Source organism: Centrocercus urophasianus, unplaced genomic scaffold (genome assembly GCF_019232065.1).
Source record: "Centrocercus urophasianus isolate 14NV4802_14NV808 unplaced genomic scaffold, USGS_Curo_1.0 seq_41, whole genome shotgun sequence".
Taxonomy (NCBI): domain Eukaryota; kingdom Metazoa; phylum Chordata; class Aves; order Galliformes; family Phasianidae; genus Centrocercus; species Centrocercus urophasianus.
This window is the reverse complement of record NW_024884989.1, coordinates 4,358,968-4,373,927: the sequence shown is the minus strand read 5'-3', so window position 1 is coordinate 4,373,927 and position 14,960 is coordinate 4,358,968. Positions and strand designations below refer to the sequence as shown.

The 14,960-nt window shown below is 48.1% G+C and overlaps 1 protein-coding gene across 1 annotated transcript; it reads right to left on the bottom strand.

Moving 5' to 3' along the window:
- Positions 1 to 391: 391 nt before the first annotated feature.
- On the bottom strand, positions 392 to 14,639 carry SRP68 (signal recognition particle 68). Its single transcript, XM_042833380.1, has 16 exons — positions 14,531 to 14,639; positions 12,770 to 12,836; positions 12,117 to 12,230; positions 10,829 to 11,024; positions 9,872 to 9,954; positions 9,587 to 9,696; positions 9,195 to 9,277; positions 8,813 to 8,953; positions 6,031 to 6,129; positions 5,654 to 5,718; positions 5,199 to 5,358; positions 4,605 to 4,699; positions 4,233 to 4,362; positions 3,744 to 3,819; positions 2,885 to 2,937; positions 392 to 2,450 (listed from the first exon to the last, which is right to left on the bottom strand). The coding sequence occupies exons 1-16, from the start codon at positions 14,637 to 14,639 to the stop codon at positions 2,223 to 2,225; spliced, it is 1,809 nt and encodes a 602-aa protein (XP_042689314.1). The 3' UTR covers positions 392 to 2,222.
- Positions 14,640 to 14,960: the final 321 nt, after the last annotated feature.

The window sequence follows — 14,960 nt, the reverse complement described above, 5'->3', positions numbered from 1 at the left end:
CTGTGAGACCAAAGGCACCGCACTGCACAACTGACTGAAGGCCATCACAACCTTTTGCTTCCTGCTCGAGGGCACTGCCAAGGACTGCATGGCATGGGAGGAGAGAACGCCCTACGCAGCCAACAGCAGTCTGACCGAGGAGCTGAACAATAAGGAAGCAGGTTTCTACCATCACCAACCCGCACTCTGCTCCGTGCTCCGGTGGCACAACTGAACACACACCAGAACCCTTCTGTTCTGTACAAACATTTCAGACCTGTCTGTGCTGCTCCCTCACAACTCCTGCTGCCCGCCCCTTATTTTTGCCATTCCAGCCTTTGGTGTCAGGCTGCCTCCGAAGCCTCCGTCCTCTGAATGCTCAGAGCGCTCAACCAACTGCACGCCTCACAGGTCAGGAAAAGGACTTTATTTGTTTGCAGGTTCCTTATCTGCATCCAACGAATCAGTTATCTTCTACACGATGCTTTATGTTGCTCCTGGCTTTCTGTAACAGTGACAAATTAGAGTGGTGGCAATACCAGTTTCACTGGAATCAATCCAGGCACCACAGACCTGTGGCAGGAGGGCAGAAAGGAGCCTGGCTCACAAACAGGATGACGGCTCTCAAACTGATGGCAGAAAAGCAGAAGAGAGCTCAGATTAAAGCACCACAAAGCCATCAACCAGCTGACAGCTCAGTTACTGCATGACCTCTCCTCGTGCAAAGGGAAACTGGCTTCATGGGAAGTCTGCCATCCAAGGCTGTTCTAGAAATCATCACCCGGTGAATGAACAGCCCTCAGTGCTTCATTTCCACAGCTCCCCTCTGCTGTGAAACCCCCTGCTGTATGTGGGCTAATGGAACTTGCCAGAACACCAAAAATCTCCACTGAAAGAACTGCACACAAAACAAGAGGCTCCCCCTCCTCCTCCTCCTCCTCTTGAAAGCTGCTCTGTACTCTGAGAACCCACCTATCAAGCTCAGAACAAAGCAGAAAACATTCAGCTTGAAATGATGGGAATTAATTCCCCTCATTCATCATTCCCACAACAGTCAAATCATTTAAAGCCATTCTTCTGCTCCCACCCCTATTAACTGCAGTGCCTAAACACAGAGACATGGCACAGTGCAGACAAGGCAGGCAGAACAATACAGCATTCCACTCCCAGCTGCAAACACTGAGAACCCAAACGTGGCTGATGAGAGCTTCCAAACACTTTATTTAGGACCAGTTCTGCCCATGTGCTTTTTTTTTCCTCCCTCCCCCCTTCCCTCTTCAATGAATGCGATTATGAAGTTACTGGCATTCTGGAAGTGCCCATCACCACAGCACCCAGCTGCTTCAGGAGAACCAAGAGCCAACACTCAAGAACCCAGCAGTCGCTTAGTTCTGCTGTGGGGCTCATCTACCAGCAAAGGATGAGGAGAAAGCAACAGGCAAGGTTTAGATCAGAGATAGAATGAACACCCAGAGCCCCAGCTTCCCGTGAAGATCAAGCAGCTATCCCAACAGCCACCCACAAAGCTGCAGCTTCCCAAGAAAAGCCTTGCAGCAACGGGTTTGATACTGCATTTAGTCACCTAACAGAGCGTGGATCAACAAAGAACAACCCTATCAGCCCCAAGCACAAACTCCAGTTACACGCCAACACAACAGGGGTAACCATTAGCATTTGCTACAAGAGTTACCATCCTTACTGATAAGGAAAGAGGCTCTGGTTTGTGACTGCTGAATGTTAAACAATAAAGAAATTTCTCTTGACGTAACTATACATGATCCTCAGCAGGGGCTGGGAGCTGAAAGGCAAGGAGAAGCCCCCCCTGGCTGTTCCCACACTGTTCCAGTGTCGCCTCATTTCCCCATCACACCCGAATTTCTGGAACAAAATCCATGCCAAATAACAGTGCAGGGGGAGAATCAAGTTATGCCTTGTAAGTGAACGTGTACCGACCCCCAGCACAGCCACCAAGCACACTCCAACTCCTCCGAGCAGAATGCCAGGTGTCTGTGCTCCAAATTATTTTCAGCTCTTTATAGTGTACTTAAGTTTCTGAACAGATTGCTTGTCTTTAATACACCAGGAGAGAGTGTGAGTGCACAGACATACACACAGAACACGGGGAAGAAGATGGCAAAGCCTCCCCCTCTGTTGGTTTCAGGTGCAGATGTTTAAGTCCTAGAACCTCTTGGAGCTTCTCCTTCAACACAGATTAAAACCTCTGTTCCTCAGAGGGGTCCTGGTTAACTTTTGAATCCAAAGATGCCCTTTATGTATCCCGTGAGGCCACTCTTGGCCTTCTGCTCCACCTTGTCCTCCAGAGGTGGGAAAGCAACATGATTAAGGGCCAGGTCAAAGAACAAGGGTTTGCATGGGATGGGCTGGAAGCCCGGAGGGAAGTGCACGAGGCTGACTTGCTTGCTGACTAGAGAAGGATCCAGACAGAAGGTCTCAAACCGTTCTGAGAGTGGCTGAAAGAGAGCAATGCAAAAAGGCAAGTTAAACACAGCCCACGAGCCCACCAGGCACAGAGAAATCAGCAGCACTGACCAAAGCTGAAAATCCCACGTGTGACAGCTTGGGCCCTTGGGAATGCTTTGATCCCCTCCCAAAGCCTTGCTCTAGATAACCTCCTCAAACACAAGGAGAAAGCTAACCAAACAACAATACAAAGCGGCACGTAGGAAGCTGCAAGCTGTTCCAAGCTGAGGAACTCCACCCTGTCATCCACCTTCGGCACTCACAGAAGGAAAACAAGACGACGAAAACCTCTCACCCACTGCAGTCCTGACAGAGCTCCAATTAACCTGACATTTCTTGATTTCAAGAGACACTCAGGTAACAGGTTTAAAGCAATATTCATTAAAGAGCACTTCTTTAATTTGACAGAACTCTTAGCTCCTACCTTGCCATCCTTGACCTGAGACGGAGACTCAGTCTCATGATTATCATTTGCATCTGCAAAATTAAAGAAAAGGTGCTAAGGATAATAGACAAGATCTTCAGCTGTTCCCTAGGCTGAGCTGTGTCCTTGCTTTCTGGGATGTACAAAACAACATTTGTGGTAGAGGCAGCTTGCTTTCTAGACAAAGAGAACCACGCAGATTGAGTAACAGCCCCCACAGCACTCCAGTGATGGAGAGCTTCTCCATGTCACGGCTGCAGGAGCTCCTGAAAGAAGCACCAATTTGAGTTAAGCAAGAGCTGATGAAAGACAACACCAATAAGAGGCAATAAAAGACAAGGCAGTTTGTCACTTATCTTTATCCAGCAGCAGGCCCTGCAAAACCAGCAGCTCAAGAAGTCACAGAGTTCATCCACCCCCCTCAAGCTCCCCTAACCTGGTCCACACTCACATTCTTAAGCACTTTTCCCAGATAGGCAAATATAAGGTAAGGTCAACGAGAGCTGGTGCTGCTGTCAAGGAAGTGCTACGTACTGAACCCAATTTGTTTGCAGGAGGAAAATTAAACACTAAACAAAGTATTCTGAGCAGGTTACCAAAACAGATGCATGTCCTGAGGAAGCACATTTGCAACTCCAGGCAGGGAGCAAGATGCCAAGCGTCCAGTCAATGGTTGCCTAGCTGCACTACAAGCAGACTGAAAAGCTGCAACTGGGAAGAAACCATTTTCAGGAGCCTCCATAAGTCAGAGTTTATGTGGAAAGACACTTGAACTTCAGAAATGAACTAAAAGAAATTGAACAGCTGCAGGAGCATTATTCAAGACAAGTTATAACTCTGGTACAATTCTAGAACTCACCCAATATAGCTGCTGCTTGCAAGGAGTATTTTTCTGCATTGACTTGAGTGATCAGATCCTGCACGTCAGGCAGCTCCTAGGGCATGAAAAAAAATGAAGTGCAAGGCTGAGACACGCCAGAGTGAGGGCAAAAGTAAAATCTGACAAGGGACTGAAAAATTAAGTGCTAGAGCTAATAAGCCTTTCCAGAAGAGGACAAACTCCAGGACAGCCCTTAAGAAGCCACAAATACAGCATGACAGAAAGCATGGAAAAGTGCTAGGGAGCTCTTACAGCAAGGCCACCTCCTCCAAAGCACACGGCCTGTCAAAACATCTCCACATCACTACAAAGTACAGCAGGTCACGAAGTCATACTCAGATTATTAATTTTGCCACTTGAAGATCAGCCTTGAATTTTAATGGCCTGGTGCCTAATTGACAATAAATACTGGGCCAAGGCTTTCTCATTAGCTTCAGCTCCACTCTGCACACAGCACTGGGTTCCTACCTTCAAGCTGTTTGTAAAAGCTCCAGCTCCTGACTGAACTTCACCAGCGTATTTCAGCACTCTTTCATATAAAACCAGGGCTTCACTCCACTTCTTGACCAGTACATAGGACTGTGCAATGAAGAAACACCTGCAACAGTGAAGAGTGTCCCTGACGTGACCGTGTTTGTTATCCATACCTTTCACAACTCAAATCCCTGATAACAGAGCCCATTAAGCACGTCTGGCCAGCTTCCCCTCAGCAACCACTCTTCATTTCACAAAAGGGCAGAGGAAACTGCATCAGAGTCCTGTAATGTGCATAAAGCCTTGGGATAACAACCTCTGAATGTGCAATGCCTGCTGGAGGGCACCTGGCTGTTTCTCAGTCACCTGTAAGCTTTGTACACAAGCGTCTTCAATCCAATCTCTTTTTGGAAATTCTTGTCCTCTTCCAGGCCAGGAAGCTGTGTCAGTTCCACGAGGTTCTGTGCAAAACAGAGCAACAAATTCAGGCGTTGTTTTCCTCTGGAATCTGGAAAGCTGGCCCTTTTAATACTCAGCACTGCACTCCCATGAACATAGTTTCCAGTTTTCTAATTATCAGTATGCTAATCTTACAAAGGACACTGACTGAAACTTGTACATGTTTGCCCTCAGGACAGATTTCCTGACACAAACAGGAATCAGGACAAAGACTCCTAAGATTTCACATGAAGTAATTCTTTCCTAAGCCTCCTTTCCCATTCAGAACCTCCTGAGCCACGGGCTCCCACAGTTAATTGAAAACATATGTGAGAAATGGAGAAACTGCTTATGAAGCACAAGCACAGGGCTTTTTGAGCTGCTGCTTTTTCCAGCCAGCAGAAACTACGGCAGCTGTATGAAACAGTCAGAAAAACTACAGGAAAACTGCATGGGAGGATAAATGGGAGGGAGGACAAAGTGCAGGGAGGACAAAGTGGAGGCAGGCCGTTCTGCACCCACCTGCAGAATGATATCATAAAGGCGGATCAGGTCCTGGGGCCGTGGGGTGCGTTTGCCATCCTCTTCTGAGCGCTGCTGCTGCAGCAGTGCCTTCTGCAGGGACTTTGCCATGCTCTCATTGCGCTTGATGGCGGTGGACAGCTTGATGTAAGTCAGATAACTGCAAAGAGATCTCATTAGCGGGCTGTGGGAACTGCTGGGCCATGGCTCTGTTCTGAAAAGGCTCCTCCCCCCATCCGGGCTGATACTAGTAGGAGCAGAACCATCTGAAAAGTCAACCTGGAAGTCTTAAGTAAAATCCTTTCAAAGCCACATGAATCAGATCTTATCTGCACAGTCATCCTGTGAGACCTGAGAGGTCCAAGACAAAAAACCCTCATAGAACAAAACAAACAGAAATAAAACACTGACACGAGTGTGATTTCTTCACGCTGGCAGCAGTGTTTGCCCATTACCTGTGTAAGTACTGTATGTTGGACACCTTCCCAGAATCACCTTCCAGAGAGTGCTCCCGTTGCTTCTGTGGAAATCAGGGACAAAATGCTGTGTGACAATGCTTACACAGGTTGCTGGTGAAAGAAAACATCAGGAACAACTCGAGGGTCAGGTGAATCACAGAGCTGAATCAACTCTGCACTGTCATTCACTCTTGCCGACCCTGAACACAATCAGAGGTGATAAACTACCATGGAAATTTTTAGTAAAGAAAGTCAAAATAAAGATTCTTGCTGTTAAGCAAGCTAGACAATAATGAATCAGTCCCAGAGCAGAACTACATTTAGAAGCTATATTAGCAGAGTTAAATGTAGGACTGCTGATGTTTGGTGCTTACCTGGTCTGGTTTCAGGTCTTCCCGCACCGCCTGAATGGCGTCTCTGCACTCACTGAGCAAAGACTCAAACAAACGTTCCCTGGTCTCCTCATTTTCTGCCTGAGAGGGGAGCAGAATGAAGACATTTGTCACACATTTCTCTCTTTCGCATCCCACAGTACAAGTGTTAACAGAGGGGATGAAAGCAAGTTCCTCCCAAACGACGGCATCGACACCCAGGGCAGACAGAACCCAACCTGCAGTTCTGATGCACTTCAGGAGACCAAGTGCCAGGAATTGAACAGAAGCTGTAGGGCAGCTGGTCAGAGCTCCACAGCACTGCAGGCCCAGCACAGGCAGCTCTGCTCACCTCACCCTGCAGCTGCTGCCATCCCAGCAGCCCACAGCAGCTCTGAGAACTGCACAGGTTGGGCTGTGCTGTGGGAAAGGCCCAACCAACAGAAGAGCTGAGCCTTACTGACCTGGCAAAGCACCAATGCAGATTGCTCTTGTTATGCTGATTTAGCCTTTCCTCTCGTGCTACAAACTCCTAGATGACTATCTTTTCTACACTCCCACTTGAGTGATGCTCAGTGGCAATAATTAGTTTGTTTGAAGCATTTGGTTTTTTTTTAAGCAGGCCTGTATTTCAGTAGCTGTGAATGAGCTGTTAGGCGTTTTCTGCTGTCACACAAATCTGATCAAAACATGCAGAAGTTTTTGGCCTCCTGCCCCCCAAAACAAGATTTGGAAACACCTTCGAAGAAAGCAATAACAAACTACCACTACCACACAAAAAAACCAAGGTGAAGCCTGATTTCTGCCAAATGGACTGGCACAGCCAATTAAACAACGTGCCCCAAACCACTCTGACTGATCTGGCAAAATGAAACTGCCCAGAAACAAATCCCAACCTCACCAATTGTAGGAATGATTAACCTGGGAAGAGCAAAATTTAATGCAGTGAGCTTGAGACTGGCCAAAAAGAAAACAAAAACCAACGGCCCAAAGACATTTTGCTTGTATTACTTTCAGAAAAGCTGCACAGCTCCCTCTTTTCAGAGCTTAAGTTCCTGTGAAAAACTGCTGAGCTTTACCATTGACAGCCTCTCCTCTGGTAAGGTTTGCAAACCTAGGAAGGAATGTTATTTTTTTGTTATTTGCCTCACAAAGCCTCACCTATCCTGACCTAAAAGGGAGGTGGGGGGGTTCTTGGGGTGGTGTGTGTGTGTGTGTGTGTGCTGCAGGAACTTCTGAGGTGGGATGGACTACTGAGAACAACCAGAGACAAGTCTGGCAGCATTCTCAGCCTCACCCAGCAGAATGCAGCCATCTCACTGCACGCACAAAAATGAAAACAGACAGAGATCATCAGTCAAGCACAAACAGGAGAGGGCTGGGCCATGCAGTGGAACAAAAGCTTTCGTTTCTAAGCAGAAATTCCTAAGGTGAAGCAGGTTGTGCATGGAAATACGTTCGTGCTCTGATTTGCAAGATAGCAGAGAGAAAAACTGAGAAACAAGTGCACCTGCCTAGGGAGAACCAATGTGGCTCTTGAAGTCATGCATTCAAGTCTACAAAAAGGATGGCAGAAACAATTTTAAGCTTGGAGTTGTTTCTCCAGTTGCCAACAAGACACTGGAGGCTGAGAATCTCTGCCTTTCCTCAAAGCACATCCACCTGTGTTTGTTTCTCAACGAGCTCTGAGGAATGCTGTTGATACACGAGTTTCTGCTACTCCTCTGAGCTGAAAGGTGCCAAAGATCCCAGCAGTGACAGCTCATGGAGGTGAAGCTGGACTGTCCATCACAGCTGACCCTCTGACTGCAGAACAGCCCAGCTCCAGCCCTCTGGTAACATAAATACTGATCTCTGTGTTCAGCTCTCACCACTGCTAGTTGTGATGACACAATTCCTGTTTACAGAGGTTCCAAGGACCACAAAGCAAGACTACAGATTTCAGGTTGCTGCTCTGCCACTGCCTTATAGAACAAAGAGGGCAACTTCACTGACACCATCCATCTGCTGCTCTCACAGGATGGGAATTAAAGCAGGGAGCAGGAACTCTAAGCTGCACTTCCACCTGCTGGCCATACCAGTGTATACCTACTAAAACTGTAACAGCACCACCAGTCATTATAGCCTGGCAAAACTAGTGAACACTAATGTTTCCTACCCTACCTGTCCTATCAGACTGCCTCCTTACTACTATCTCCTGCCCCTGTCCTGCCGTATGCTTTTGTGAGATTTTCATTTTATCATTTAAATGAGTATTTATCCTCATTTTTCTCCTGTTGATGTGCAGTTTTTTGGTGCTCCACAAAGTCCATCATCAGGGGCAACAGCTGCTGCTAAAGACCTCTGCAGTGCCTCCTCCAAGATGCTGTCTGCAGAACAGACCATCTGGACACCACAGAAAACTCTTGGCTGCAGTATTAAAAGCGTGCACAGTGTGTGCTTCTGGAAGAGTTACATTCGAGATGAATTTGCCTCCTGCCATTTACCAATCATCTTCCTGCTTTGGAAGATTTGCTTAAGGCAACAAGAGAGTGCTCTAAACTTCAGAGCAGCTACTTCATCTGGCAGAAGTGCTTTTTGTTGCTGGAAAGAGGTGATCCTTACAGAATGTTTCCTTCTGCTTGTCTTCAGTTGGAGCAGCTGAGCATCATACTTCTCCACTTTTAATTTTAGCCTTTTGACCACAAGTTTGAGAAAAGGTTACAGCCCAGGCATCAAGTTTTGTCTCACAGGGTGAAGTAAAGAGGACAATTAGAACAGACATTGGAGATGGTTCCTGACTTACCTGGACAATGGCAGCCTCATTGTCTGCCAGGCCCAGCAAGAAGATCCTCACTTTGTCTATCTTCACAGGAACAGTTCTTCCTCTCCACTCCACTTCACTCATTGTGGCTGCCTGCTTTGCTCGAGTTTGGGTAATCAGTGCCTGTGGAGAATGGACAGAGATGATGAGTCCAAACATAACGAATCCAAACTTAAAGAATCCAGAATGGATTACATTGAAATCTGAAGCCTTCTCCCCCCACTTCCCCAGGAGTGTGGCTTCCCACACATGAGCTTACTCGTGCTCTCCTGATATGCACTGGCTCTTAGTGGTGTGCTGCAGCAATATTTATGCTCAAAGAAGTGATGTTTGCATGCTTGGGTTCCAATATTCAGGAAGTTACCTCCAGTTTTTCAGCAAGAAGACCTTCAGTGCCACCAGACCTCAGCCTCATCTGCATCAGCTCATTCATAGCCGACTGGTCACCTGTAAGATTTAACACATCAGGGTGTATTTCATCTGAATTCAGAAATTATTTTAATGGATAACCAACACACCTTATACTGGAGAACTGGGGATTTGTGGGCAAGAAGGATACACATTTATTTTTATTCTGACTTCATATGCAAACTACTAAGAATTAATATTTTGTCTTAAAGAAAAAAAACAACCTGGAAAACTGTGTCTGTATCTAGGCTTGCTCCTATGTCACTTAGAGCAGTATTTAGAAGCCAATGTTCCCTTCCCATGAGCAAGCTCATTTGTGCCTGGAGGTGAAGCAGCCACTTCCCTTACCAATATTATAGGCACAGTAACGAATGTTGGGAGAGATCTCCTCCACACGCTGGTTGTACAGCACAGCTTGTTCTTCTGTGAAAGCATTGGCCAGCTTCTCATAGATGGTCCTAGCAGAAAAACACACATTAACACCACAGTGGGATGTCCATAATCTGGAGACTGCTACTCTTCAGTGGCACCTCCTGGTTGAATGCAGTCACCTGATCAGCTCACAGCTACTGCACGTGCAGCCTTCAACCCCATGCTTACCCCCATGCTGTTTACTAAAAGTGAGGGACTCACTTGCATTTGTTGAAAGCCTCCATTGCTGCTTTCCACTCCTGGTGCTCAAAACGAAGCATCCCTGTGAGGTAAGCCATGTATGCCTGCAGACAACACAAGGGTAAGTGAGCTGATCTTCCCACGACAGCCTGGTCTTAGCATAAAGGCTGCTGTGACATCTGGAGTAAGTGATCATCCCTTACCCTTGTTGTCTGATCTTCCCACAGAAACAAACTCATTTAAATTACACGTTAATGCCTAAGGAAGGGTTTTTTGTTGTTTTGTTGAACTGACATTGCTAAGGAGATGGAAGAAAACATGTTTCCTGCTTGTTATATAACCAACACGGCCCACAAATGTCACAAGACATCTTTTTCAACAGCAAACCACAAAACAAGCATTTAGCTGAGAACCACTGCAACCCTTATTCAGAGTCCAGGCTCACAACACAGCTGCTTTCTGTGTTCCAGCAACTGAAGCCACAAAGCTTATATTCCTGGTGTCTACCCTGGGACATCAAAGAAGCAGAAAACAGGTAAGTATATTTATAGGGCTGTGATGTATCAGCCAGGCTGGATGTGGCTCTGGGCAGCCTGGTCTGCAGGTTGGTGACCCTGCACATAGCAGGACGTTGGAATAGAATGAGCACTGTGGTCCTTTTCAACCCAGGCCATTCTATGACATGATTCTATGAACTTATTCCCTACCAATTCTTTTTACTGTTGCTTTTTCAAGTAAAGACAACCACTGGACACACATAAACAACTTAAAAGTCCTCAGCCTGGCTGGTGTCACTGTTACTTCTCCAATCCTAGCAGCTGCAAGAACCAGTGAATCCAAGCATGGAGACATCACCTGATTCCAGAAACAGCCCATCCTGATCACCTACTGCCAGGTGAGGACAATCTCTTCACCTAAAATCCAGAAGTTCCCTCTTTGGCTTGAGCTGTAAAACGAGACCAAAGCATCAGTGAATACCTGAGCTTCCAGCTTTGTTTTGGCATCCACTCTGTTACTCTCACACAGCCTCTCCAGCTCCTCAGCATGCTTCACAGCCTTGCGCAGGCGGGACAGCAGGTGGAAGCGTTTGCGAGGCTCCGTGTTGGCCTCCTGTTTGAGCTGCATGGCGTAACTCCACGCTCTCTCTGCATCCATCAGAATCAACAGCAAATACCTGCAGAGAGAGGAAGATTTAATGAGAAAATGATGATGTTGAAGCAAGTACTGCCACATCGCTGACAGCTCTTTGCCCAGTGACCCGTGATTTGGCCAACAGAACTTTAGCTTGGCTAACAAAAGGCATACATTTTTGTTTCTGCACTTTATGAGGATATAAACTTGTATTATCCTTATCTCTTCTTCTGTATTTCTCATTACAGAAGTGTAATTAGTCAAACGAGGAATGCCCCGTCCCTGGAGGTGCTCAAGGCCAGGTTGGATGGGGCCCTGGGCACCTGGGCTGCTATGAAATGGGGAGGTTGGTGGCCCTGCATTGGTGGGGGGTTGGAGCTTCGTGATCCTTGAGGTCCCTTCATCCTCTGTGAAGAAGAGATTTTGATACAATTCTGTAGCAGCACAAACACTGCTAAGAAGAAGCGATCTGTGATCTCAGGTTGCTTTTCAACCAGGCTCAAAATGGGCAAACACATCTGTGAGCCCCACAGCTAAGGCTGCAACGTGTCTGACTTAACAACACCAAGAAAAGACAACACAGCACATGTTGCAAGTGTTTCTAAAAGCTGGGAAATGAGCCCAAGCCCCTGGCTATGCCCACATACCAAACAAGCACTCTGCCAGGTGTTGGAAGCCTACATAAAAACTGCAAGCTTTTGTTCAAAGGCAATGGGCTCTATCTCCTGTCACGTCCTTGCTGGCTGCAGCACTTGAATTATCAGCATTCATACGGCTCCCCTAGCTGCATGTTTTTGTAAGCATTTCCTCTTTAATACCCAGGTAATCTTTACTATGAAAAGAAGCCATTTCAGTGACTGGGAGGTATAAAAAAAAAAAAAGAAAAAAAAAAGGATTGACTATTGCTGCTCCTTCCCCATTTATTCACAAGATGAAAGCAGCACACGAGCAGTTCCCCTCCCCTGCACAGCAGCCAGAGCATTCATCTTTTATTAATATCAACAGCACAAATGTCTTCATAGAAATACATCTACATATGCTGCACAGAACCATTTTCCACGACGCCCACATGAAAACAAATGCTCAGGAAGAAAGCAACCACTCACTAACACAGGATTCCAGCCAGCAGCCATACCTGTTGTCTGACAGAATCTCTTCTGTTACTTTCTTCCCAGTGAACTTGTGCCTGTTCCCCATCTTGAAGTTGAGGGTTTTTCGGAGCCGCCTCAGCCGCCGGGAGCAATAACCCCTAAGGGAAAGAAGAGGTCAGTCTGGCCACAGTTGTGCAGATGTCTGCTGATGTTTCCAATCAGAAAAGGAAAGTCGCCACCAAAGGCTGAGCCAGGCATTGTTTGTACAACTCAGAACTTCATAAGGTGAGAGGTGTTTAAGAAATGACCTGTAAAGCAGTGGTTAATAAACAGAATAAGAGCGGGAGGACACGCAACAAGTCTTGGTCTTGAAAAATCAGAATAATGCTCTCCCTGCTGTCTAACTTTATGCTCGCTCATTGTGTGTTAGAGCACAGTGAGGTGTCAGCAAGCCCTTAAAAAGGAACTCCAAAACAAGAAGCAGTATTTATACTGCTCAGTGGAACAGTCAGAAGAATTAGGCTTCATTAGGAAAAAGACACAAAGCAACTTGACAAGAGATGTTTACCTGGCACACTGATTTTGCTGACTGCTACAGCAGGTTTATATTTCAGTGTTATTGTGCCAATAGAGCAAACCAAGTCACAGCAGCTGTGAGACAGACAGCAACTCCAAGACATCCATGCTGCTCACTCACCTGTACCTCTGGAAGTCCCCATGTCGTAAGCCATGCTGCTGCTGGGATTCCTTCACAATCTGAAGGACTGGGACTTGTGTTAAGGCAGGCTGACAGTACAGCGTGCTATCAGTTCTACATTCTATCCCCAAAGAATGCAGTAAGTTCCATTAAGCAAATACGCCCTCAACAGAAGCTGGTGGAGAGCACCCAAAAGCTCTTCAAAGACACAAACCCACAGTTCTAAGAAGTGACTGAAAGAATCATCTCCACTGCTTACCTGGAGCTTTTTGTCTATCGTGACAGGCAGGACTAACACATACTGCAAGCATCTCTGTGTACAGAGGACCACAAGATCCTCCTGCTGCCATACTTTGTTCCCAGCTAAAAAGGTTAAGCATCTGGGCCAGTGTGACTGCCTGCCCTACCTACACCTCAGCACCTCCCATCTTATCTGTGACAGTTCACACAACTGGAACAGGGCAGCCTTCCTGCCCTTAAACATCCCATCTCTCAGGAAAAGGAGACGTGTATTATAGAGTGCTGAGCAGAATCACTGCTGCCTATCAAAAAGTCTCCACAGCTTAAGCACTGCAAGCCTGCATTACTAAGAGTTAGACTGCAACGAATAGGAGGGCACACATTCCTCACTCCTGCTGCCTGCTTAAGATTTACCACTAGACATTAGGAAGAAATTCTTTACTGTCGTGGTGGTGAGACACTGGAACAGGCTGCCCAGCAAGGCTGTGAATGCCCCCTTCCTGGAAGCACTCAATACCAGGCTGGATGGGGCTGTGAGCAACCTGGCCTAGTGGGAATTGTCCCTGCCTACAGCAGGGGGTTGGAACTACATGATCTTAAAGGTTCCTTCCAACCCAAACCATTCCAGGATTCTAAAAAGATTTTTTTCAAACTAATTCCTTAGCCTGTGCCACTACTTCCTGAAGCCATATCCTCTATTTAATTCACGTTTGCTGTCTTAGGTTTTCTCCCTGACAGTAATAGAGAAGCTATGGATGCCCCATCCTTGCAGGTGCTCACAGCCAGGCTGGACAGGGCCCTCAGCATCTTGATCTGCTCCAGTGGTTGGCTGCCCTGCCCACAGCAGAACGGCTGAAAATGGATGATTTTTGAGGTCCCTTCCAACCCAAACCACCCTATGATCCCACTACAGCAGTGGCTGGCTCTGCCTCCTGCTCTGCAGTCACACACCTCCTAACATGTGCCATATGCTGACCTGAAACCCGCAGCCTCGTTTCACGTGGATCACCCAGAAGGTAAAACTCAGCCCGACCACAGCTGTGCAGCTGGACAGATTTCACACACACACACACACACACACACACACACACACACAAAGCCGCTTTCCATGCCACATCACACTTCAGAAACTCAAATCCAGCAGAGCTGCCGGCACACCCGTTACGTTTATCCACTGCTGCCCCCTCCAAGCATTAACATTGCGACCACAGCACCCAGCCTGGCGCTCAGCTCTGCTCCGAAAGCTGACGTGTACCTGGGAAGGAGCTGCGAACAGAACAAAGCCACCATTCAAAGGGCCAAAATCAAATCCAGACAGAAGAACTCAGCCCAGGCCACGCAGCCCCGCTCCCCTCACCCCTCCCGGCCCCTTCTCCCCGTGAGGAAAGGCGCGGATGCTCCCCGCTCGGCGCTGAGGGAAGCGGCCAGGCCCGACCCCGCCACGTCCACACCGCCCCGCAGGGCCGCGCCTCCTGCATCCCGCCGCATCCCACCGCATCCCGACGCCGTTCCGAAGGATACTCTCCAACCCCAGGCTGTCACTGAGGCCGTCGCTCCGCGTCCCCGCCGGCCGCTCGTTCTCCTTGTTCTCCTCCGCCCCGCCGCGGCCACCCTGCCGCTCCGCCGCCATCTTGCACGCGGGCCGCGCTCGCCGCAGTGCATTGTGGGCCGGGGCAGTAGAGCCGCGCGCAGACGCCGTGGCCAGAGCGGCCGCCGCCGCGGGGGCTGATGGGATCGCGGAGGACCGCGGCAGCGCCGGGCGCGGCGGTCGGTTCCTGCGCTCATCCAGTCCACGCGGAGCTCCCTGTGTCCTGCGCCCTCCTGTGCCGGCCCCCGTCCGCCCGCTGCTGTTCGCTTTAACGCGGGCCCCCAGCAAAACGGGTGCTCTGCCCTGCCGGGCAGGCTGATGCTGACCTCTCCTTAGTGTGGTTTTTGGGGTTTGGGTGTTGAG